The 25,964-nt window shown below is 41.2% G+C and overlaps 1 protein-coding gene across 7 annotated transcripts in view; it reads left to right on the top strand.

Moving 5' to 3' along the window:
• Rmdn2 (regulator of microtubule dynamics 2) overlaps window positions 1-25,964 on the top strand; it is a 64,469-nt gene that overhangs the window by 11,564 nt on the left and 26,941 nt on the right. For 6 of the 7 annotated variants that reach the window (XM_052746334.1, XM_052746335.1, XM_052746332.1 and 3 more), the window contains exons 3-5: window positions 15,506-15,680; window positions 16,796-16,898; window positions 21,217-21,277. In XM_052746334.1, the coding sequence (XP_052602294.1) occupies window positions 15,506-15,680; window positions 16,796-16,898; window positions 21,217-21,277 (339 nt within the window). Of the gene's footprint in view, window positions 1-3,593; window positions 4,503-15,505; window positions 15,681-16,795; window positions 16,899-21,216; window positions 21,278-25,964 lie in introns of all 7 variants that reach the window. The other variant, XM_052746338.1, reaches the window with a different exon arrangement.

The following is a 25,964-nucleotide window of genomic DNA, read 5'->3' on the forward strand; positions in this document are numbered from 1 at the left end:
TCAAAATATCCCACAGCAGGATATAGATATTCCTTATTAGTGGATGTGTAGGTCACCATTTGTTTGCTCCTATAAACAACACTTCAGTGAATGCCCTCCCCATTCCAAAGGGAAATGTGGAAGAAGTTCTATAAAGCATGCATTTGAAGTGCTGACTTAGAGACTGCATGTATTGCTTATATGCATATTAATAAGTCTTTAAAGTACTTCCCGTTCACAAACCTGACTGTATGAGAATGTTTATTGTCCCATGTTAATTACTTGTAGTGTCGGACTCTTAAATTTTAGGCAAATTGATGAAGATGAAATGTTCACTAATAATTTCCAAATTTGTATTTCCCTGACCATTAGTAACGTTGAGCATAAGACGTTTGCAAATAGATCTTCACTTCCATGAAGCAGGCAGGGAGAAAAAGAGAGGGAGAAGGGAGGGGGCTAGAGAGGAAAAAATATGGGAATACAGCTGAAGTCCCTCTTAGTCTCTGACTGTGTGTCTACTCCGTACCAGGCACTGTTGGCACTCTGGGGGCACAGCTGAGAATGAAACAGTCTTGTAGACCCAACCGCTTTTCCTTACAATGAAGCAGGATGTTGAAGAGGAATGCTCTCCGTCATTATAACCACAGCCCCAGAGGTGAAGAACCACACAAGACCTTTCCAGTGTTTAGCGTCCTGTGCCATCAGGGGCTAGGCCCTCCTGGCAAGGACAAGGACATGCTGGGAGACCGAAGCCATTGCCCATGTGAGCATTTAACTCATTGCAGCTGCGAAAGAAACTGCACAGAGCTGAGAAGTTACTCCACTGTTGACCATCCCACTAATATGCTTGCGAAGCCCAGCTTCTGTAGGAACGAGTGTTGTTGCTCAAGTAGACGGGTGGTGTGAGAAGAGAGAAGAGGGTGGTATGCATAGCCTTCTGGAACCAGTAGGACTGGAGTGGGTGGAGGCAAGCAAGCCTGCAAAGGATGCTGAAAACTGGTCAAACAAGTGTGTGCTGAGTGGGAGAATAAAACCAAACAACCCCACCTCAGAACAAACCGGCAGAGGTCAGAGAAGCCGGGGCAGAATGAGGTTTCCAGAGCAGCAATGAGATCCCATGCTTTCGTCGTTCCGTCCCAAGTATGCATCCAGGCTCAGCTTCGACTGCGTAGATGACGTCAGTTCCCCAAACCCGAATTCTTTTCTTAAAATGTGGTTGAGGCCAGTGAAGTGGCTCAGAGGGTAAGAGCCTTTGCCGCTTTGTATTTCCCTGACAACCCGTGTTCAATTCCTGGAACCCGAGGTGAAAGGAGAGAACTGACTCCCAAACATGGCTTGCACACCCCCACCCCCAGACAAACATACAGTAATAACAAGTGAAATAACTTTCATTAAAATGTGGTTAATAATGGATGTGTCTTGTTGTCTCTAGCCTCAATTGAGATGATATAGGCAGGTGCTTTGCACTCTGTCTAATCCGTCGTGAATTCTGTAAAGTATTATTTTATCAGTTAGAAGGGAAACAGGCCTGAGGATGCAGCTTAATGTTTGGGAACACCTGCCCAGCAATTGCAAGGGCCTGGGTTGGGTCCCTAGCACCATGAAGAAGAGGATTAAATGTATCAAATGCACTAAAATGGGGGCAGGGCATTTTTTTTTTGCAGAGATTTTAGGAATTGAAGACATACAGGATCTGTCTCATCTACCAAGCTCTACCACCGGAGCGTGAAAGTAACTGTAGACAGCGTGGGAGTGGTTGCGACTCAAAACACTTTACAAAAACAGGTGGCGAGTAGATTAAAGATGGTGGGTTCCTTAAGCTATGTTTCCTTCCTGTAACACAATCTGCAGCAAATACAGGTGTCCTGGGGCCCCCTGCATTGCCCCAGGACAGTGGGCCGAGAAGGACCAGCCCAAAGATTCTGGTGATCACACTGCTTGCTGTGTGATGAGTACTATGTCTCTTGTTGCCGACCTGGGAACCCCACATCTTCTGTAAGAGGTTAACCGTTTTGATTGCATAGAGAATAGAGTCACATCACAGATCTGACAGTGATGTGTTGGAAACCGAGACCCGTAGGCCTCTTGTAAGGAATCTGTTCAAGGGTTTCCTGGAGCGGTCTTCAGAAGGAGACGTTGATTAAAGGGGGTGTTGGAGTAGAGCAGGATATTGAGCACCAAATGGAAGCATTGGCGGAGGAGTTTCGGGTCCTAAGTGGATATACACATACTTTAGAGACAGTACTCTACCCTGAGATGGGGAAAAGGCTCTTTTCTTATAACCCTGCTAAACCTACAGTTGATGGGTATAAGTTGTCCAAAGAAGAATAAAGCATAAAAGATCATAAACATAGCAGATCTCCTTAACCTGTGCCTGTGGGCCAGACGTCAGAATCCTGTGCTTCCCTGCCGTTGTGGACAGACTGAGGGGCACGACATTTGCTACTCCTTAACCATTTCTTCCCCATTTCATCAGTACAAATGCTTAAGCGTCACCTCACCCCTCACCACTTCACTGGATGTAAAGACACTGGGCAAAAGATATTCAAGTGAAAGAAAGAAGGATTAAGAGACCAAGGATGTATGATTGCTGGGGAGAGGCCGTCCCAAGGAAAGAACTGTGCAGAGATCGTGTACGTTACTGCCTTCATTCAACTGCGTTTTTAATCCCTCAATTTCTCTGCTGCCTCCTTGAACATACTGAACTCAGAATGCACATTCCATAGCCACGGAAACCTCAGCTCTTCAGAAAGGTGAGCCACAGAACAGTTTTATTCTAAACCAGTGTCATTAGGTTCTAGACTCTCCCATGATCATATTCTGTGCGGTTGCCATGGTAGTCCCACATGCAGCTCAAGTATCCAGTTTTCTGACCTGTTCCACCTACACAGGGCATTTTACGTCTTATGAATGATGGCCTAGAAGGGAAGGACTTACTTTGGATTAAGTTCAGTATGGGAAAATGTTTAAGGTATGCCTTAAAGACAAAACAAAATAAAACAAAAAAACACTTCAAGTGTTTCATGTGTTGTGCGCTAAAGACTGTTGAAAGGATTCAGAAACCCAGGGTGCTGCCTTTAGGCCCCCCACAGTAACTTGAGAACTCTCTGTTGAGTTGAAGCATCCTCGTACCCCAGGGAGATTTTTGCTTCATCCATGGCTGATATGTTAAAATGTAATTAGTCAAGGGGATATAGGTTGGTTTTAGTTAATTCCCTTAAATATGATAGTTGAATAGTCTCAAAAGGATAGTGCGTGTGTGTGTGTGTGTGTGTGTGTGTGTGTGTGTGTGTGTGTGTGTGTGTAAGTTCTAACTCTGGGGACTTATTTTGTGTTTTCTTTTATTTTTCTTTCTGCCTACGCCCCCGAGTCTTTCACTCTCCTGAAGCCTAAGCTTTACCAGAATGGGCAGACTCCTGTAAGGAGATAGTCTACCTATTTACACATTCTTTGGGGTACATCTGCGTGGCCATTAACCTTAGCCACCCCATTTTTCTAATTAGCTGTTGTTTGCCACTGGTATGGTAGAAATTACTCTTCAGGAAGCTTGAGAGGTCTCCATTCAGCTCCCTGTTTGCTTTTTCTCCCTCATACGGCCCTTTTTTTCACTCTAGCTGCTGCAAAGAGGACCAGAGCTTACCACGAAATTGTCCTGAACATCTAGTTCCTCCACAACACCAGCCTCATGGATCCTCTTGTATTTTACAACCGAAAAGAGCTCTGAGCTTCATAACATGTCATCCTTCCTCAACATGTAAGATAAGTCGAAAATTCTCTTCTTCGTCAGGTTCGTCTAGTCGCTTATTCTTCGCGTGCGGAAGACATAATTTACTGGCAAGACTACAGGGGAAATGGAGGCAGCAGAGCCGAGTTAACTTTGATTCTCAGGAAGACATACCTTCCAGCGCCACAAGATCTTCCGAGCGAGTTGGTTCCATCCGATCTCGGAGACATTTTTCATCCTGCAAGCTAAGTGTAGTTTCCTTTTACAGGAGTAGCACTCTCTATGAGACTCCGCAATGTAGTCTGAGCCTGCCCTGTGCAAAGGACATGCAAGGCTTTCCCGATACTCAAAAACGTATAAGCTTCTCTGAACCGGAACATGGCAGTAAGTGCTTTCCCAATTTGGAAACAAAAGCCGTTTCTGCACGCTATTGGACTGTTGAGAGACCATCTTACCCACCAAGCCTAACATCATCTCCCTTTTCTCTTCCAACGGTTATGTCTTCTTCCAGTCAAGTAAATGTATCGGTTGCTGATGGCCAGCTAACGAAGGATTCGGAAGATACCCTTCACCTCAGGCCTCATAGTCACAGTACAAATTTCTCTCCAAGTGACCTGAAGCAGCATCTGCTGCAGAGTATAACTTCCACCAACCTCCCCAAGGACGGCTTTTCTCCAGTGTATAAAAATGTCAACAGCTTAACTCTTGAAGTCACCTCACGCCCCTTTGAAGAAGAAGGCTTTGCTGCTTTGCCTCCAAAAGAAGATCGACCTCCACCCATTGAAATGACTGGAATAAGGTCACCTAGATTTTCCTTTCTCTAGCCAGGGCAGCTCAAATCAGAAATTTCCCGAGCCATCAGTCTCCAAAGTCACTAGAAACCAATGCTCACTGCTCTTGGAAGTCTGTTCTCACAGTTCTACCGAAGTGGGGGGAAAGAGATTTCGTATTGTAGTCTAAATGGACTAGTGTGTGGTTTTGAAAGTTTATAGACATTATTAGAATGTGGAAGCCAAAGATGATTTCATGTTTCAGATGACAGTTTAGAGACTGGCTAGTCCTGACTTTCTCAGTGACTTATTGTAATATACTGTGGTCTGAAAATGACACTGAGTTTTCGTGTGTAAGTTACCTGACTGTAATGCATCCTTACAGTACAGGCCTTCCTTTCATACTAATCACTAGAGATGGCATTCGTATATAATCTGTAGCTATGGTGATTATTGATTCATACAGTTTCATTCATATCAGCTTTCACTCGTCAAATTTCCCATGCAGACATCACACCGACAAAGTTTTCATTAACACAAGAATTAAATGAAGTGAACGGTGCTATAATGGAAAATGTAGCTTATTTAGAACCCAGATTTTTAATTACATTTCTTTATTTGGGGGGTGCATATGCATGCTATGGTGTATGTGTGGAGGCCAGGCGAAGCCTTTAGGAGATGATTCTCTCTCCTCTCTAGGTCCCAGATGCCAAGCTCAGGTCGTCAAGTGTGGTGGCAGATGCCTTCACCTGTTGAGCCATCTCACCAACCCAGAAATTTTGATTAATAATTTAATTATATGTTTGTACATGCACAAATCTGGGAACTCAAAGAGCCATGGAGTCCGAGATAAAAAGTATATATATTGGCCTCTCAAAACTGTATTTTTAAAGGTTTTTTTTATTCTTTTTCAGTAAGCAAAAGTTACATAAGTACTCTTTTAAAAAAGTAATGAGTAGAGAAATAATGTAAGCAAGTAAAACATATTTGAATATAATTAGACTTTGTTCATAAAAGGGTACTTGTGTTATTTTCAGTTATTTATCATAGTAAAATGAAACCCCAACTGCCATCATTAGACTGAAATGTTATTTTTACATGCAAGGGTTTCTATTTGTCTTAATATATTAAAAATTTATTTTAATTTTAAATTTATTACTTGCAATGAACATGAAGTGTATCATTGAAACAGTTTTGAGGGGTGTAGTTCAGAGGTATTAAATACATCCATGGTGTTATAGGACTAATGCCACCATTCATTCCCACAGCCCTCTTCATCTTGTAAAACTGAAGTTCTATACCCATTAAATAATAACTCCCCAGTCCTTTTCCTGTCTCCTAGCCTTCTACTTTCTGTGACTTTGGCTAATTCAGTGGTTCATATAAGCAGAATTTTTAGTAGTTGTCTCTTCTGACCAGCTTATTTCACTTAGCATTATGTCATCAAAGGTTCATGTAGGCATATATCAAAATATCCTTTCTTATTCTGTAAGGCCGAATTACACCTCATTTTGTGTATCAATCACATTTCACCTATGCATTCATGTGTCAATGGATAATTTGGGTCCCTTCTGCGTTTGAGCTGTTGTAATTCCACTATGCACAGGGGTGCAAATGCTCTTTTAGCTGCTACTTCTTTTTTTTTTTTTTTTTTTGGTTTTTCGAGACAGGGTTTCTCTGTGTAGCTTTGCGCCTTTCCTGGAACTCACTTGGTAGCCCAGGCTGGCCTCGAACTCACAGAGATCCGCCTGGCTCTGCCTCCCAAGTGCTGGGATTAAAGGCGTGCGCCACCACCGCCCGGCTTAGCTGCTACTTCTTAATGTCTTATTAGCATATATCAGTGATACACAATAATGGGTCTCATTCATATATGCAATGTATTTCAATCCTGTTTACTCTTACCCTCTAGTTTTCTGTTTACTCCCTCCAATCCCTTTTTCTCAACTAGCTCCCCTCTTCTATTTCATGCCTTTTTTTTTTTTTAATGACTCAATCAGTTTTGTTATGGTTCCTATAGGAAAATAAGGAGGGTTTGTTTACATGGACACCTTACCAGTGACTGTACAATTGAAGGAACCATTTCCCCCATCAAACATCACCAATGTATAAATTCTCAGAGAGGGAGAGGGCCTCAAGAACTTCTCCCCGCTCCATGACAGGATGTTGACAGGCCTACTCCGATGCAGGTCTTGCACAGCACCTGTAAATTCAAGAGTCCAACAGCCATGCAATGCCTGGTAGTCAGCATTCCACACCGTAAAACCGTTTTTCCAGCTCTTACATTCTTCCCAGCCCTTTTGTGATAGTTCCAGAGCTCTTGGGGGTGGGGGATATAATTCAGATGCCCCATTTATTGCTGAGCATTCAGCGGGCGCTTATTCTCAACACCTGGACAGTTGTGGGTCTCTGAAGTTACGGCTGGCCACTGCAAAAAGTAACTTTGCCGACCAAAGCTGGCAATCCCATTAATCTGTTGTCATAAACGTAGTTATTTAGAGGGCAGTTTGACAGCCATCTCATGTCCAGTTAGCAAAACGACAATAGTAGCCTCCTCACTCGGGACTATGACCTTCTCAGCCATAGGCTTCTGGCTGGGTGTATAGTACCGGATGTGAATTAGCTCTTGTGGAGCAGGCTTCAACTCCAACCAGAAAGCAGGTTGGTTACTCTCCTAACAGACTTGCCCGTATTGCACTAGTGGGTATATTTTGCCTGGCCGGTAGTTATTATTGCACTGAAGGCTTCACAGCTGAGTTAAACTGTTAATGGCAATTCTTACCCAGCATCTGCATAGCACTTTCCAGCAATCTGAAGGCTATCCAGGGCAGAGGAAACTTCCAGCTCACTTCCAGAATGATTTCTCTGTCATGTGGCCAGGGCATGTGGTAAGAGCTTTCTTCAAATGGTTTTTTGAGTCTATACCAAAATTTCTAGATCGTATTGTAATCTGATCTTTAATTCTTTAAGGAACCAGCTTAATGTTTTCTGCTCTATCTGCACTAATTTTACATTCATAAAGGAAGGCACAAGATTTATTTCCTTAATTTGTCAACATCTGTCTTGTTTTAGTGGGTGTGAAGTGATATTTCATTTGAGCTTTGATCATCGTTTGGTATGATTTTCTTTGGAGAAAATCTATTCAAATCTATAAATGTATGATGAATTTCTTTTCTGTCTTCTTTATACTCTTTGAACAATGCATAAGGATACAAATCACCAGGCACCGTGGTTCATGCCTATAGTTCCAGCTACTTGGGAGGCTGAGGCAGGAGGATCACTTGAGTCTGGGAGTTTTGGATCACAGTGCTTCACGGCAATCAGGTGTCCACGCTAAGTTCACCACCAATGTGGTGGCTTCCTGGGAGTGGGGGGACCACCAGGTTGCCTAAGGAGGAATGAAGTAACACGGGTCAGGAGCAGAGCAGGTCAGCGCTCTCAGGATACAAGTCATTAAACTCCTTAAATTAATCTTTACTTCATTCTTTGATCCGCCGTTAGGTGTGGAGCCTGTTTTTACTGTTTACCTTTTACACGGCTCGTCACCAATGCGTCGGACAGCTGAGTTGTGTGTCTTGTACCTTCAGCTTTGCTGCATGGCTTTATGACTTAGAGGTTATCATGTGTGTGTGCCCATGTGTGCACACGTGTGCATGTGTATGTACATGCGTTTGTGCATGTGTGCATACATGTGCATGTGTTTGCGTGTATGTGTGGATGAGTATATGTACTCATATGTATGTGTGTGTACATGTGTTACGTGTGTGTGTGTGTGTGTGTGTGTGTAACACTTGGATTTTGTTCTTTCTCTACATATAAATCATATTAACTGTGAGAAGATAACTTTTCTTCTTCCTTTTCCATATGGATACCCTTTATTTCTTTATTTTGCCTGATTGCTCTGGGTTGAGCCTTGACTGATATGTTGAACCTAACTAGCAGAAGCAGGCAGTTTTGTCCCATTCCAGGTCTAAAGGAAAAGCTCTCCATCTTTCATCACTGGGCATGTTACCTTTGTGTTTTTCATATGTAATCTTTAGTACATTGAAGCAATGAAGCAATTTTCTTCCATTTTTTTCATAAAACAGTGCTCAATTTTGCCAAGGGCTTTTTTTTTTCACATTCGTAGAGATGATCATGAATTCTTCTTTGCATTTCATTGCTATAATATATTATGCTGGTTTATATTCATATATTTTATTAGGTTACCCCTGCATCCAAGGATAAGTCCTACTCTGTTGTAGGATATATATAGTCTTTCCTACTGTGTGGTTAAAACCTGTGAATCCTGTTTGCTTGCACTTGAGAATTTTTACCTAAATATTCATCGGAGACATTGGCCTGTCATTTTCTCTTCTGGTAGTGTCTTTGTCTGGTGTTCCTATCTGGACAATGCCAACCTCATAGAATACATTTGAATTGTTTTCTCCTCTTCAATTGTTGGGGCAGTGTGGGGGGGACTCAGGAATGTCGCTCTCAATTCTGTTTTAAACATGTGCTAGAGCTGGGCCTGGTGACACACGCTTTTAATCCCACAACTCAAAAGGTAGAGTCAGGTGAATCTCTGTGAGTCTGAAGCCGGCCTGGTCTGTGTGGGGAGTTTCAGGCCAACCAGAGATGCACAGTAGACCCTGTCTGAAACAAAACAAAACAAGGAAGCTATCCGGTCCTAGACTTTATTTATACTTGTTGGGAGCTTTTGATTACTAAGTCACAGTCTCTTTGCTCATTCAGCTTCTCTGTGTGGCTTTGGTGCCTTTCCTGAAAATCACTCTGTAGCCCAGGCTGGCCTCGAACTTACAAAGATCCGCCTGCCTCTGCCTCCCGAGTGCTGGGATTAAAGGCGTGCACCATCACCGCCCGGCTCTCTTTGCTCATTTTAAATGTTAAGATTTTCTGTGTGTTCCTTATTCAGTCTGGCACTTGTGTGTTTTGAGAAAGTTGCCCATTTCTTCTAGTTTACTGAATGTGTTCACATCCATTCTTCTTATAATCCCATTTCTACAAAACCAGAAGTAATATCTCATCTTTCATTTTGATTGAGTCTCCCTTTTGTTTTCAGTCACCCTGGTTAAATACTTATCAAATTTGCTGCTCTTTCTAAAGAGCATACTCTTTATTCTGTTGACGGTTTTCTTCTATCATTTTTCTAGTTCAATTGTTTATTTCCATTTTCATTGCTATTTTTTTTTGTTTCATCTTCTTCTGTGAGTTGATTTCCCAATGTGTAAATTGAGATTGTTGCTTTGGGACCTTCTTTATCAATGTAAGAATTTGTAGCTATAAATTTTCCTTTTATCACTGCTGCCTTCATATAATTTGGTGTGTTTTCATTTGCATTTGACTCAAGATATTTTGTGCTTGTCCTTATGGTTTCGTTTTTGGCCTATTGGTTGTTTAAGAATTTTAGTTAGGGACTGAGAAGACAGCTCAGGAAGTAAAATGCTTGTCACACAAACACGAGGACCCAGTACCCATGCGAAAGGCTGGTTGTGGTAGCCCACACTTGTCCTGACCCCTGGGAGCTTGCGAGCCATTAGCCTTGCCTAATCAGTGAACCCCTAGTTCCCAGTGAGAGACCCTCTCTTAGAAAACAAGGTGGCGCCAGCCAGATGACTCAGTGAGTACAGGCACTTGCCATATGGGCTTAACAACCCTGAGATTGCTCTCCAGAAGCAATGTAAGTGTGAGAGGAAAGAACTGAGTTTTCCTCCAACTTCCACATAATGCTGTGGGGTAGGTGCAGTACACATCATATACATACATAACAATTACAATCAATTAAACTAAAAAAGTCCCAAGGTGGACGGTTCTGAGGAATGACACCCAAGTTTGTCTTTTGGGCTCACATGCAGATGCATACACATATGTGCCTGCACACACATGAACACACTGCCCCACCCCACACATATGCATACACAAAGAGCATGTTGTTTAATTTCTATATATGCTTGTATTTTCCAGTCTTCTTTCTGTTGGATTCTAATTTCATTCTATTGTGATCAGAGAAGAGAGTCTATTCCAGGTGCAATGATGCACTTGTATGAATCCCAAGAGGCAGAAAAGACAGCTTATGCATTTTAAATATTTTTTTAAATTCATTAAGACTTATTTTGTGGTTTAACGTATGATCTGTCCTGAAGAATGTTCTTTATCTTGAGAAAAATGTGTATTCTGCTATTGTCTAGAGGCATTATTGGGCCCATCATCTACAGTAATATTTACATCATTTTCCAATCAGTTTTCTGCCTAGTATTTTTGTTCCATTCATTGCTGGAAGTAGGACGTGAAGGCTGGGGTGTAGCTTGATGGTAGAGCATTTGCGTAGCATGTATGAGACCTTGGGTTCAACTCCTAGTGCTACAAGAAGAAAATGTAGAATGCTAGACTCTTTTTACTACTCTTCGGCTACTTTTCCCTCCAATTCTGTCAAATTTTGCTTCAGGTATTTCATATATTCAGAAGCTCTAATGTCTGATGCATAAATATTATTATTTATTCTTAATCAATTGGCCATTTTGTTATATATTGTGCTTTATCTTTTTAAATTATTGTTTTTGAGATTATGATGTGATTACATCACTTCCCCTTTCCCTTTCTTCCCTCCGTACCCTCCTATATATCCCTCCCGACTCTCCTTCAAATTTATGGCCTCTTTTTTATTAATTATTGTCATATACATGTATGTGTCTATATTCCTAAGTATAACCTGCGCAGTCTATATAATGTTACTTGCATGTATGTTTTTAGGACTGACATTTGGTATTAGATAATCCCTGGGTAAGACTGTTTGTCACTCAGCATTCCTGACTTGCCTGGAATTCTTTGTGCAGAGTTGAGGCCTTGTGCTCTTTCCCCATCTACTTTGGCATGTCCATTGTTGTTGTCCTTGGTGAGCTCAAGTTTAGACAGTCATGCTGATGAGACCCTATGGGTATAGCAAACTCCCTGGTCCTCCGGCTCTTACAATCTTTTCACCCCCTCTTCCACAATGTTCCCTGAGCCTTAAGAGCAAGGGTTGTTTTGTAGATGTGTCCATTGGGCAGTAGTAGCCCTCATACCTTGACGGTAGCCAACAGATCTCTAGTTAGACTTAAGTGCTATTCAACAAAAGGGAAACCACACCTTATACTAGAAAACAATTCCAGCTACTCAGGGATAGTGAAGTCATGCATCTTGGAGATGAACCTACAACCATCACTTTGTACCAGATACAGGTAGGCCTTACCCCTCATCAAGGAAATGTCTTGTAATAGATGGAGACCATCACATAAAACCACAACCAATCAAAATACAGAGTGGAGGAACCCAGTCCCAGTATTCTTCACCTTATGTCACAGATTTTGACTTTAAGTCTATATTGTGTGTTATCGCTATAGTACTTTTAACCTATTCTCGTGACCATACACATGGAGCGTCTTTTTCCATCTTTGACACTCAACCTGTGTTTTTCTTTAGAGTAAAGGTGTTTTGTAAACATCCCATAATTTGATCCTGATTTTTTAATCTATTTTGCCAATATGTATTTTTTCATTGAGAAATTAGTCAATTTGCATTTGATACAATAACTACTAATAGAATAGAACTTATTGGTGCTATTTTATTATTTTCTCTGTGTTATAGTGGTTTTGCCCCTTATTTCTTCAATTAATTCTTTCCTTCATGTTAAAATTGTATGTTTTATTATATGTTCCTATTTCCTTTTAAATAAGTTCTTCTGTGATTTCCAATTTTTAAAAAAAGTTGTAACAATTGACTTTAAGCTGGTCTAAATTTCAATTACATACCAAAATTCTATTTCTTTTTAGCTTCCCTGTTTTATGATGTTGTCACACCTTACGTCTGTCTTATATAAGTATTAATATATATTCATAATTTTATACTTTTCTTTTGAAATCATGAAGAAAAAGTAGAGTTTCAAAACAGAATTATGATAATACTTAGCTTAGTATTTATCCATGTTTTTGTCTTTACTGGAGAACTTAACTTTTTTAATGTATTTGTTGCTGTTTTGAGACAGGGTCTTTCCAGGTATGACCTTGAACTATGTCAGCAAGGGTCCTCCTGTTTCCACCTTGTTAGCATTACAGGAGTGTGTTGCCGCACTCAGTTTACATGGGACAGGGGATTGACCCCAGGGCTCCCTGAGAGGTAGGCAAGCACTTTACCAGTTAAGCCTCATCCCCAGCATTTTTATTTGGCTTCAGATTATTGTAGAAGGCCAGTTGGGAGGACTCCTTTTAGTATTTCTTGTAGGGCAGATAATAAACTTGGCTTTTTTTAATTTTTTTTTATAAGTATTTGACTTCTCCTGTACTTTTCAAGGGCAGTTTTGGTTGGTTGTAGAATTATTTTGTTATTCCTTTCTTTCTTATGGCATTACAATATATCTTCCCAGTGCCATCTGGTCCACAAGGCTTCTTGTGGCTGAGAAGTCCACTAAAGGTGACAGTCCTTGACGTATGCTGAGTTTCTTTGGCCCCTTTCAAGATGCTCTGGTTTTGTCTTTCAGCAGCTCAAGTGTAAGGCCCTTGGGTGGACCTTCTTGGGTTTATTCTACTTGGTATAGACTCAGCTTCTTCTGTACTTGTCTTTCCTTGGATTTGAAGTTTTGGCAATTATTTTTTTCATGTAAATTCACTGTCCCTTCTCCATGAATCCTCATAATGTGTATTGGGTCAACATAACGGTATCTCCCAAGCCCTTTAGATTGTATCTATTTTTATTAATTCTTTATTCTTTTTATTGCTCACAACATTTTCAAAGGATGCATCTTCAACTTGGCCTGTTCTTTGCTTTCCATGTTAAAATTTTCTCTTGCTCTCTTCCAGCGAATTTCAGTTCATTTAGCATAATCTTAGCCCCATGATTTGTTTGGTTCTTTTTCATAATTCGTGCCTCTTTGCTGACATTCCCACTTTGTTATTTTCCTCTTTTTTTTTATCTTTTTGGTTCTTTCCTTCTTTTCCTTAGCTTTCTAAGCAAAGTTTAAGACTATTACTTTAAAATCGTTGACTAGAAACTCTAAAACGTGCCTCTCTTTTCGCATCCATGTCTGGAGATGCAAAACTACCTTTCCTCATTTCCTTGGATATTTGTGGGTTTTGTTGAAAATTGAGAAGTTGAAAGAACATCCAGATCCATGGACTGGCTCCATGTGTAGAAGACCCTCCTTGATCAAGCGAAGTGTCCAAGTTCAGGGTCTCTTCAAGTCTTTTTGGAGCATGCATTTCTCACAGATCTGTGTGCATACGTACTTAGAGTTTTTCCACTTCCTGCCATATACACAACTATTTTAACATACCTTCATTTTTCTCAGAGTTTTCTTGGAGATTTAAATGTTCTGTTGTATTCCTCTGCCCATTGCCTCTCATTCCTAGGTACCCATGAGTCCAGAGTCTCCTTGTTAGATCTCTGTGCCATGATGCTCATTACTGCTTTCATCGTCTTTCAATCCAAAGTCCTTCCATCGTCTCCCCCAAAAACACACGTTCAGATCTGTCACAGAAATAGTTCCCTCTTTGGTACCAATTTCTGTCTTAGTTAAGGATTTTATTGCTGTGTTAAACACCGTGCCATAAGCAACTTGGGGTAGAAAGAGTTTATTTTGCTTACACTCCCTTATCACAGTCCACCATGAAAGGAAGTCAGGACAGGAACTTGGGCAGGGCAGGAACCTGGATGTAGGAACTGATGCAGAGGCCATGGAGGGGTGCTGCTTACTGGCTTGCTCACCATGGTTTTCTCCACTTGCTTTCTTATACAGTCTAGGACCACCCGCTCAAGGGTGGCACCACCGCCCACAGTGAGCTGGGCCTTCCCGTGCCAATCATCAATCAAGACAATACCCCCCAGGCTATTCTGGTGGGACTGTTTCTCGACTGATGTTCCCTCCTCTCAAATGACTCTGGCTCGTCAAGTTAACACAAAACTAACCAGCGTAGAAAATAGTATTCATTTTTGAAAACTAAACTAAAGTTAGAGCAGTGGGAGCTAAAACAAAAAAAAAAAATGGCTCAGTCAGGAAAGTGCTTGTTGCCACACAAGCATGAGGACCTGAGTTCAGATCCCCAGCCCCCATGTATGCTGGGCACAGCCACGCCCATCCGAACCCCAGCACTGAGGGAATGGAGACAGGCAGGTCTCTGGCCAGCCAGTGTGGCTACCAGGTGAGCTCCAGGTGAAATGATCGATGCTGCCTCAAAACACAAGGTGGAGAGTGACTAAGAGAGACAGCGAATGTCAACTTCTGACCTCCACACAGCATGCATGTGCACATGCACACACACAAAATTAGTGCATCATGTTCAACTGTAGATGAATACATAAACGTGCAAACATGCACACACACACACACACACACACACACACGTTTTTGAGTGCCTGCTAAGTTCCTTCAGCTTGGTATAATCTACTCAACAACATCCAGGGAATGTACACTGCGTGACACTATTTTGGGTACTTAGCTCTTTAGTTAGTGAACATTACCACTAAGAAGCAGGCATTCTAGTGGAGCTGATACTGAAAAAAAAAAGAACATATGCCGTAGGATTATTATTTATAGCATATAAAAGAGAACATGTGCTATGGAGGGGGAAAATCGAACGTCAAGAAGAGGAAGAAAGAGTCGGGGCTGCGGCATTAAATAGAATAGTCTGCGTGGACCACACTAAGACCGTACATCAGCACGGAGACTTGAGTTAGGCGTAGAGATTACGTTGCTGTCTAGGGGAAAGAACATTCCATCAGAGAGAACAGCGGGTAAAGGTAGGAGGTAGGAGCACCCATGACAGGCTGAAGGGGCCAGTGGAGAGTTGACTGGTTAGACATTAAGTCAGAGAACTATTAGGGCTGGTTCACAAGTTGCTCGAGTCCTTGTAAATAGTCAGCTCTTGGACCTTTCCTCTGTGTTAACAGTGGGTGCCGCGACACTGTCTATCACTAAGTGGAATACTTCGACTCGCATTTTCAAAGGATTTCTCGGGTCACTGTGCTTGAGTCTAAAGGGAGTTGGTGGTTGTTTCTGCCGTCTTAGGTATATGACAGCTAACACTGACACAGAAGAACAGAGTTTCCCAGGCCCTAAGGCTTTTAACACGCACATAGAGGAACTGAAGTTGGATGTCCTCCTTCAGAAGGTAGACCTTTTACGGATAAATGAGTCTGACAAAGTGCAGAGTTTTGAGCTGCTTTGTGACCACAAAGAAAAGGTAAGAGCTGCATGTGCATAACATGTGCGTGCCATTTTCCATTTTTATTTAAGTACTACCCTGCTCATATTGGAACTATAACACTGTGTCACAGCATAGAAACAGAATGATTGATGTATTTCTTATAAAACGAGTAATTTTTTTAATTAAATTTGAGTTAATTAGGTTTACCTAAGGTCACAAAAGTAGGAACCTGCCTTATATAGAGTTACTTTGATTTTATTAACTTTGATACGTAATGCATGTTTTATAACATGAAGAAGTAAGTCATTATGCCCAGGCATACAGTATGTTTTCCCTGGAGAGAATAAATATTGTAGTTGGAGTTTTCTATATTGCTATCAATATCATATTGATCAGTATGCTCCAGCTGTTTCTATCAATAGTCATTCTGTAGTGTTTCATGTGGGACTTGAAGAACTAATCTTGTCTCACCATCACCAATGACAAAAGGGACCTAAAGGGCTCTAAATTCTAAGGGGAAATCAAATCTTTTTTTGCCCATGAGCAATATGAGGCTAACCTTGGTCTGAGGGTTTAGCAACTCTTAACACACTGTAAAACCTGCAGATCCTAACTGATTAACACATAGCATACAAATATACCAAAAGATCAGACAATGCTCTATGAAGATGTGCAAGAATTAACTGTCAGTAAAAGTTTTTAAAAATTCAAAAATATTTACAATTATAATTGGGTCATTTAGGTAAAAATTGTAATGTCCTTTCTGAGTGTATGCACTTTAATTTACAAATACTCCCTACAATGCTCAGTAAGCTATTTATTATACTGGCAGTAGACTACTTCCGAAGGATGAGAGAGAGGGTGCCCTAGTCCAGGGAGACTGTTTAGGTTCTGGCCCATGTCAGTTCCATCTACTACACAATTGGATCTAGTTTCCATTTAATATTAATTGATTTACAATACGAATGTAACACTGTATTTGGCCATATTTCTTAGCCATAAATATTTGAGTTTAAAATGTTAAATATCCATATGTATAAATTCAGTCATCTATAAATACCATTTTACCTGCCTTTAAGGTACAATGAAAGCAATGATGTCAGTCTGGACAAACTAATGCATTAATCTAGTGTGCGATTCTTTCTTTCCAGTTTAGTGAAGAGATAGAGTTTCTGTGGCGGCTTGCCCGTGCCTATGGAGACATGTATGACCAATCTACAAATACACAGGAAAAGAAACATTATGCTAATATTGGTAAGTAATTTGTCAAACTGGTTGTTCTCAGGTGGCATTATCTTCCACAATAAGCCATTAGTCGATCTTAATTCATGCAAAATCACCTTAGTTAGAGACTCAATCTATCTCCAATATATCCTGGTAACCAAAAACTATACACAATCTCAGAAAAGGCTTTCCAAGACTAAAGTGGTTGTTCCCTTAAAATAATTGAGCTAATAATATTAGAGCAGGGAAATGGAAAAAAACCCAGACTTCACTTTTTAAAGTCTTTTTTTTTCCCCCAAGACAAGGTTTCTCTGTAGTTTTGGTGCCTGTTCTGGATCTTGCTCTGTAGACCAGGCTGGCCTCGAACTCACAGAGATCCACCTGTCTCTGCCTCCGAGTGCTGGGATTAAAGACGTGTGCCACCACCGCCTGTGCTTATATTTGAAGCGCACTAATAAGCCAAGGAAGATCATGGTCTCCAGCTGTAACCGCTCACAGTTAAACTCACAGCTCACTTCCTGTGGCACTCAGGCCTAGGAACACAGAAATAACCTCTCAGATGTCAGGAATTCAGAATGTATCTGGAAGAATAAAGTCAACCCTGATTTGATGGTTATTTAAGATGAGTGCATCATGGCAATCCATTATACTGCCATGTCTACATTCTGCATATATTTTAAATTTTCCTCAATAACAGTAATGGCATGATGAAAACCAAGGAGAAGGTCAAATTGTTGTTGTTGCCCTGTTTATGTTTCACTGGGTGTCAGAAGGCTTTTCTGCTCAGAAGCCCCTGAGCTGCCGTCTCTCTGAGCTTCAAAATAATTGGTGTCGTAGTCGGTTTTTCCTCTTTTTGTTCCAAAGCATTCTCTTTCCCTGGCTTTTCAATGACAGTATGAGAAAGAAAGAAAGAAAGAAAGAAAGAAAGAAAGAAAGAAAGAAAGAGAGAGAGAGAGAGAGAGAGAGAGAGAGAGAGAGAGAGAGAGAGAGAGAGAGAGAGAAAAGAAAGAAAGAGAGAGAGAGAGAGAGAAAGAAAGAAAGAAAGAAAGAAAGGGAGGACTCTCCAACTCTAGTTCCGGCATTTTCATTTCCACGAAGGACGTACCTCCAGAAATCTGTGGTGGTCTTTCTTCCCGTTGAAGATTTCCTTGCTGGGTGACCTCTGCACTTTAATTCCCCCCTCACTGGAGGAAGATGAGAGGCTTCCCCTCTTGTCCTGTTCATATTTATCCTTCACCTTCCCGGGGTTAGTCTTCTGTAGCAATCCAGTTGGCAGGTGATATACATACACGGTGGAGTTTTTAAAGAAGAAATTTTGAACCAGAGTCTAAAAGGATTTATATCCATATCTGTGAGGGGGGGCGCGAATAAAGCATATTGATGTAAAAACTGTTGAACATTCATCAGCAGTCATGTATTTCTTTCTCTAACACTTCCTTCTCTTGGATGTTCTGTTAGCAGATGGGGCTAGGAGCGCAGAATAGATGGGGTCTCAAAATGACTGAGGGGGGCCTCTGACTTTGTTGGGAAGGCGGTACTGTTCAAATGGTCACATATAAAGAGGCCAACAGAGATGGACTGTTATTTTAAAAGAGGATGGGGGTGCTCAGAGTTTGTAGCAAAAAGGAGGAGTCAGTAGCAGGAGCTGGAGGTTCATGGAGGGAAATTTTCTTATGGAGGTAACCAGTTCCCATAGGTACAACTTATGGAGGTAACCAGTTCCCGTAGGAACAATGTTTTAGTCTCTTTTGAAACTGACTGGGAGCCCAAGTGAGATGTCCTAGTTAGCTTTAACTGCCAACTTGACACAGCTTAGAGCTGCCCGAAGGGAGTCTCAGTTGAGGGATTTCCTAGATCAGATTGGTTTGTGGGCAGGTCTGTGGGGGGTTGTCTTGGTTGATAATTGCTGTAGGAGGGCCCAGCCCACTGTGGGCAATACCATTCCCTAGACATGGAGTGCTGGACTGAAGCATGGGCCTGCAAGCTAGACATCAAACAGCGTGTCTCCTTAGTTTCGGCTGTGCTTTCCTGGCTGTGCGTGAGTTCCTTGGTTAAAAGCAATGCAGGCCTGGATCTAAGTCCCTGCCTGAGTTCCTGCCCTGACGTTCCTCAATGGTGGGCTATGAACTGTAAGTTAAAATAAAGCATTTCCTCCCCTAAGTTGCTTCTGGTCAAAGTATTTGTCGCAGTAATGAATGTGACTAGAACAGGAGTTCATGTATGAGCTAATGGGAAAGTGGGAAAACAATATGAAGGGAATGCAGGGGTAAATCCTGAGTGCATAGGGTCGACATGAGGTTTATCCTTAAGATGAAAATCTACAGTATCACAGCAAAAAGAGAGCTCTGTTTTCATTCATTCATAGAGTGAAGTAAAGCAAAAATCACTTTTTTGTAAGTTTAAGAAATCCATTGAAGAGGTTATTGTCTGGAAACAGTGTTAAAACAAAGTGTAGCGAGAAGAGGTGAAGAGGGAGGCAAGGGACACATGCGAGTGTGACAGTGCCACACGTGAGAACGGGCTGTGTGGAAAGGACCGATAAACGGCCGTCGTAATTCAGCGTATGAGGAATAGACGCTTAGTAAGTCAATGATCAGGAACGCCGGGGCTGAGAGTCAGGATTCAGTCCGGCTCTTGAGGAATGTTGGGTTCAGTATGAGGAGAGGTGTTGAAGCGGATTTCCTCCTCAGCTCCTGTGTGAGGTCGTTCAGAATTCTTTTATAAAACTCAATTAGTGCGCCATTATGCAAACACATTTTCCAAGTGTGATTGACTGTTTACTCTTGTATTCCAAGTAAACTATTATTCTCATTCTTAAGAGGGCATTGCAATAATACTTAAATGTTTGGTATGAATGCCTGTTCTGTAGGGGAAGGAGCTGTTCCTGGGGGTGAAGAGGGGATGTTACAACCAGCCTGTGTGCCACCCAACCTCCTCTGTTATCCCCAGAGTGGTGGTTTCGACCCTACTTAAGCCTGTGGTGGTGCACTAAAAGTTTCCATTTGACAAGGCAGCTGAAGTATTGATTCAGATCTAAGCTTCTGTTTTGAGACAGTCTTGCTGTACAGGGCAAGCTGACCTTGAACTCACAATCCTCCTGCCTCAGACTTCCAAGTGCCAGAAGTGCAGGTATGCACCAGCCACCAGACTCAACTTAGTTTGTTTCTTACAAAAGAACACATTTTTAGCTGGATGTGGTAGCTCATACCTGTAATCCCAGTACTGGAGAGGCTGAGGCAGGAGGATTGCCATGAGTTCAAAGTCAGCCTGGGATTCATAGTGAGTTCCATACCAGTCTAAGCAACAGTGTGATACTCTGTCTCAAAATTTAAAAAAAAAATGGTATGTTTCTACCTGTGGGAAAGGGAGTATGTTTCTAGTGTTTCATTAAAAAATAACTGATCCTTTGATGCTTGTCCAAAGGTAATACCAGTTATTACTAGAATGCTTCACTTTAAACTTTTTCCATTTCAGGTTGATTTCTACACAAGTTATGTCCCTTAGTGGATAGACTATAGCATGCACCTTGAGCAAGTCATAAATTAGTCATAAATTAGAGACTGATTTTTACAAGATCCCTATTTAAGATTCTCTCAGCCACTTTCGTAGTCACGGGGTAGTGTCTTCAAGGCACAAAAAGGGTGTGGGGGCAGGGAGGAAAGAGGCACAGGAAAAAAAGTATTCTCTTTTTTAGATACTGAAAATACAGTTAAGCCATTAGAGAGCCTCCGTGAGAAATAGTCTTCACATGATTAAAAGCTATTCTAAAGTGAGTGTAATAATTTAAGAGCATCATGTGTTCCTTGGACCCATTCTTGTTGTGAATGAGTAGGCCAAGATCCTTGGGCCTTCCCCGCCCCTTCACACACTCTCTACTGTCCTTTGATGGTGCACTTGCTTTTCAGTCAAGTTCCTTGTGTGTGTACTTGCTGTACACTGAAGGCTGCAAGCCCTGGAAGTCAAGAACTGTCTCTAATTGGATGCTTTGGTTCTAGAGGTTCACACAATATGACAGCTAGTGATCACTCAGCAAACGTCGTATGAATGGATTACAAGAAAACAATGTGTTTTACTTTCACGTAATGAGTAAGAAACTTCCCTTGCCCTTGCCTACGTCAGTTAACCCAGTGGATCTCAAATGTGAGCGCACAACAAAATCCTTGAAAGCCAGTAAAATACAGATTATCAGGCCTGACCCCCAGAGTAAACAGTTGGCCCCGGTGGCGAATGTCTTCTTCTAACAAATTACAATTGGGACAAATGCTTTCCACCTTAGGACCCTACTGAGATGCCGCTGACTCCTACCAACTCCTGTAACGACAGTAACTTCAATCTCTTTGTCTTTCAGGAAAAACGTTAGGAGAGAGAGCTATCACTCGAGCACCCATGAATGGACACTGCCATCTGTGGTAAGCACACGGGAGCCCTGTAGCCTTAACCTCACGGTATGCCTCTCTCTACGCCTCTCTCTCTACACTGCCCTGAGTTCTGAAGACTATGATTGCTGCACTGAACTGGTCAGCCACACTCGCCACTCAGGAAAAGATCGTGGAAAGTACAGCAACTGTTACCATGGTTATTCTCACATCTTTCTCTTTAGATGCATTTTTAACGTGAGAATCTCACGAGACTCTAACAAGTCTCGTGCCTCGGAGGGTAAACTATAATTAAGTCTAATAAAATATACCAGTTTTTTTAGCGGGGTGGTGGTGGCACACACCTTTAATCCCAGCACTCGGGAGGCAGAGCCAGGCAGATCTCTGTGAGTTCAAGGCCAACCTGGGCTACCAAGTGAGTTCCAGGACAGGCACCAAAACTACATAGAGAAACCCTGTCTCGAAAACAGACAGACAGATAGATAGATAGATAGATAGATAGATAGATAGATAGATAGATAGATAAAATATACCAGTATTTTGGAAACATATACTAAAATTACATCATGTGTCTGAACAAAATGTGGAACAAATGCTCCAAAGAATCAAAGCGTAGAGGTCATTGTCTCTCACCAGGTCGAGGAGAATCCAGTCTGTGCATAAGATAGCCCAGAGAAATGTGGGGAGATGGAAGATGAGCACCTTTGGAACAAAAGCAGAGAACCATCTTATGGTTGTTTTGTTTGTTTGGGGTTTTCTGTTTTGTTTTTGAGGGCGTGGCCCCCTTGTATACTGAAAAATAGAAAACTAGAAGAAGCATATTGTTTTAAATCATCCTTCCTTTCACTTGTCACGGCAGCTTTACATTTTTAGATCCTTGGTTGTCGGCTACCTCGGTTGGCTTTGCTCTTCTGGTGGGCTGTTCACACTGTTACTGTTACCCCAGACATTAGGACTATACGGTGAAAAATTAACTTATGGCCCTTTCTTCAGTGCAGGTTTCCAGAAATATGCCCCCTCTGGGGTTATTTTGATTCTTTAGGGACATCATTAGGCAAAATCTATTTCAAAACAGCTGCCTCTTCGCTATTCCCATTATCCCTAAGGATTTGTTCACCAGAGGAGCCAGAAGCAGAGCCGGCTGTTTAGTCGGCCGTCAGCAGGGGGCGCTCCATTCCCAAGCACTCGCTTTAACCTCAACAAAAACCCAGCAGTCTTTGTGTACCCCAAATTCTAAGAAACACACCCCAAAATGGGGAATGAACTTTAGGAGCTAGAACATGTGACTCGACTCCCAGCACACCTTACATGGATAGTGGCCCCTTGAATAGAAAGTGGGTGGGAAAAGCAGCTTTTACTCTTGATGCCCCGTCAAACCTGAAGCAAAGGGGTGACCGTGAAGTTACCTTTCCACCACAGACTTAAAAGATCACTGTAATGTATAAGAATCCTGGGTATTATATCTCTAGTTAGTTTGCCTAGGTCATCTAATCTGTATAAACGTATCCTTCTAAATTAGCGTGTGTGTTAAAGGGCTCTGTTCCTTCACTTTGAGGAGTACTGTGATGAGTTTGTACCGAGCAAGCTATTTTCTCTCCTCATCTTTTGAAACTGGGGGTCTGGGACCCGGTTAGCCAGATCTGGGCCAGAAAAAAAACACTCCTGTTTCACCCTTAACTCTGAGTTTCTGTCCTTCTCCCTACTCCTCCATCTATACCCTGTTTCACTTCCTCTCTCCCTTCCTCCTCCTCCTCCCCTCCTCCTCCTCCCCTCCTCCTCCTCCTCCTTCTCCTCCTTCTTCTCCTCCTCTTCTCCTTCTTCATCTTCCTCTGCTCTTCCCTCTATCCAACATTGTAACCATCAGCTCCCCAATAGTGACACAGAGACTTATTAATTATGAAAGTTCGGCTGATAGCTTAGGCTTGTTTCTAACTAGCTCCTATAACTTAAATTAACCCTATTAATTTACTTTCCGCCTGTGGCTTTATTACTACATCTCCATATTACCCACCCTACTTGCTCTGCATCTCCTCACATCTCCACCTTCTTCCCACCATCCTCTCTGCCAAAAACATCCTGCCTAGCTATTGCCCGTTCCGCTTTTTATTAAACCAAACCAATCAGAGTAACACATCTTCACAATGTACAAAAAGTTTATTCCACAACACAACATTCCTCTGAACCCATGAAGAATCACATTATAAATGTACATTGTCTTCAGTGAGGACCTTTATCAGTGTAAGTTTTCAGTTTTCATACAGAAGCAATATTGAGTCTTCTCTAAGCCCCTCCCCACATAAGTACCTGTGTTCTGGCTAGCTAAGGCGGACTGTGCTGAAATCATGCTCAGTAGGTTGCTCTGTCTCCTTTAATCCCCTTCTCTCTCTCTCTCTCACGTTTTCTCTTGTCAATTAAATTGTTTGTGGCAATGGGACTTAAATACTAGATTAAGTCTTATCACCACAAAATAATGATCCAATTATGTTTCACATGATGTTTTTAAATTTGGTATCAATTTTTAACTTTAAAAATGTTAAAATCAATCCAGTTGATGAAAATGTAGTAAGTTTGAATGCCAGTTTAACCTTAACTCTTAGAATGTGTTCTATCTCCTCGGTAGAAAAGCCTTCATTCAGTGAAATAGTAAAATTTAAGGTGGTGATGAAAGAGAATCTTAAACTTTGACTTGTGAAATAATGGGTGGAATTTAGATAAACCGATTCCATAGCTCGTCCTCACAGTGTTGAGGAAAATGACTTGACTCATTCAGTCAACAAGAATGGCAAACTGTGGTCTGAAGCCTAAATCCAGCAAAACAAATATTTATTGGACAGCTGGGCGAATAGGTTAGCTTGGAAAGAGTTTCTCTGCTGTAACTTTAAGGCTATATAAACATTCTAGAAGATTCCATTGTCTTTATTATATCAACCTAAAATACTCTGGAATGGAGATAATGAAATATATTTGCATTGTGTTGGCCAAATAGGTTTGGCTGTAGGTATAGATATATCTTCCATGTGAGTTATGCTCTACTGTTTGTGAGTTATAGCTGCACACCTGATAGTGTATGTGTCACAGGAAAGTCTGTTTCCATTTTCTAAATACAGAAGCAAAGCCCCATACGTGTGTGTGTGTGTGTGTGTGTGTGTGTGTGTGTGTGTGTGTGTGTGCTGATTAGTAAGCAAGGCCACACCGTATGTAGAAAAGCAGAACTAGAACTTAAGATATTATATTCTGATGTTTTCAGCCATCCCTGTATTCCAGGAGGCTGTCCCTGATCCCTCCCATGTATGTAATGTTAGTGTTGAATCACAAATACTGCAAGAAATGAGTGCGGTTACTTTAGGAATTGTTGAAATAATATGGCTGTCACCCATTGAGGGTATATATTCAATACCAATGCAAATACACACACACACACACACACACACACACACACACACACACACACACACACACAGAATCACGTCTTGTGAAAGCAACAATACTTCAAATAACCTCTAGATGGCGGTAATCCACCATAGTATAAAGTAACTTTCTTCAGAATTCCCATCCGACTAAGAGTTTAAGCAATAAAATATTAAGTTACATTTTAAAATGAACACTATAAAAATAACATACACATAGCTAAAGCTGACTGGAAGAAAGGAAGTGATGGCCTTTTGGGGGAAAGTGAGCGAGTGGAGTTTATGACAGAGAAAAAGACAAATAATATTTTCAGAATCAAAAGACAGATTTCAGGATGGATTATAAATGTCCTAAGTCTCTAGGGACATATTGTTTGAAAGGGAAAGAGCACTTCCTCTAATGTTTATAACTCGTGGAATTTCTTTGTCTTTTCTCTTCACTCACAGTAACTTGGAAAGAACGTGTAATAAGAGCAGACTAAAAAACCCAGAGATTACATAAGTAGTTCTGATTATTCAGAAAACATAGAAATGTATTTTTATAAAATTATAGAAAACAAAAATTAGGAGGTGCTGGACTTATGAAAGTTGACAATAATAATTCAAAAGATTTTACCATGTTAAAAAAAAAGATCCCTAATAATTTGTGATTAAAGTGTCCAAAATGCTGAAAAACATTAGGGAAAAACAGACATTTGAGTGAAGTATAAAGCTTAATTAATAATTGTATATTAATGTGGGTTCATTGTAACAGTTGTTTATCAGTATCGATACAGTTAAAACAAATGTACTGTAGTAATAGCATATGCTAAAAATGGGGAAAACTAAGTATGGGGTATGCTAACTGCCTGTGCTATATGCATTTTTGTGTGTGTGTAAATTTAAAGCTATTCCAAAGGAAAGTATACTTAAATAGAAAGTGGCCTGAGGTTTTGAGTCCAAATAAGTTGAAAAATTGTAATACTCATAACCAAAATAGAGGTACTTACATGGAACTCTAGAAGGATTGAAATTACTCCTAGAGGTCTTTGGAAGAAATGATACAGCAGAATTTTAGAGAGCATTTCAAAAGAACATATAAATAGACAATCAACCTAAGCCTTTATTTATTAAAGGCATAGAATAAATAATTGACAGGAGCCAGGTGTGGTGGTGCATGCCCTTAATCCCAGCACTCAAAAGGCAGAGGCAGGTGGATCTCTGTGAGTTCAAGGCCAGCCTGGTCTAAGTAAGTGAGTTCAAGGATAGCCAGGGCTGTTACACAGAGAAACCCTGTCTCAAAAAGCCTAATAATAATAATAATCAGGAAATAC

The sequence above is a fragment of the Peromyscus californicus genome, unplaced genomic scaffold, assembly GCF_007827085.1.
Source record: "Peromyscus californicus insignis strain IS unplaced genomic scaffold, ASM782708v3 Scaffold_1__1_contigs__length_55948999, whole genome shotgun sequence".
Classification (NCBI taxonomy): domain Eukaryota; kingdom Metazoa; phylum Chordata; class Mammalia; order Rodentia; family Cricetidae; genus Peromyscus; species Peromyscus californicus.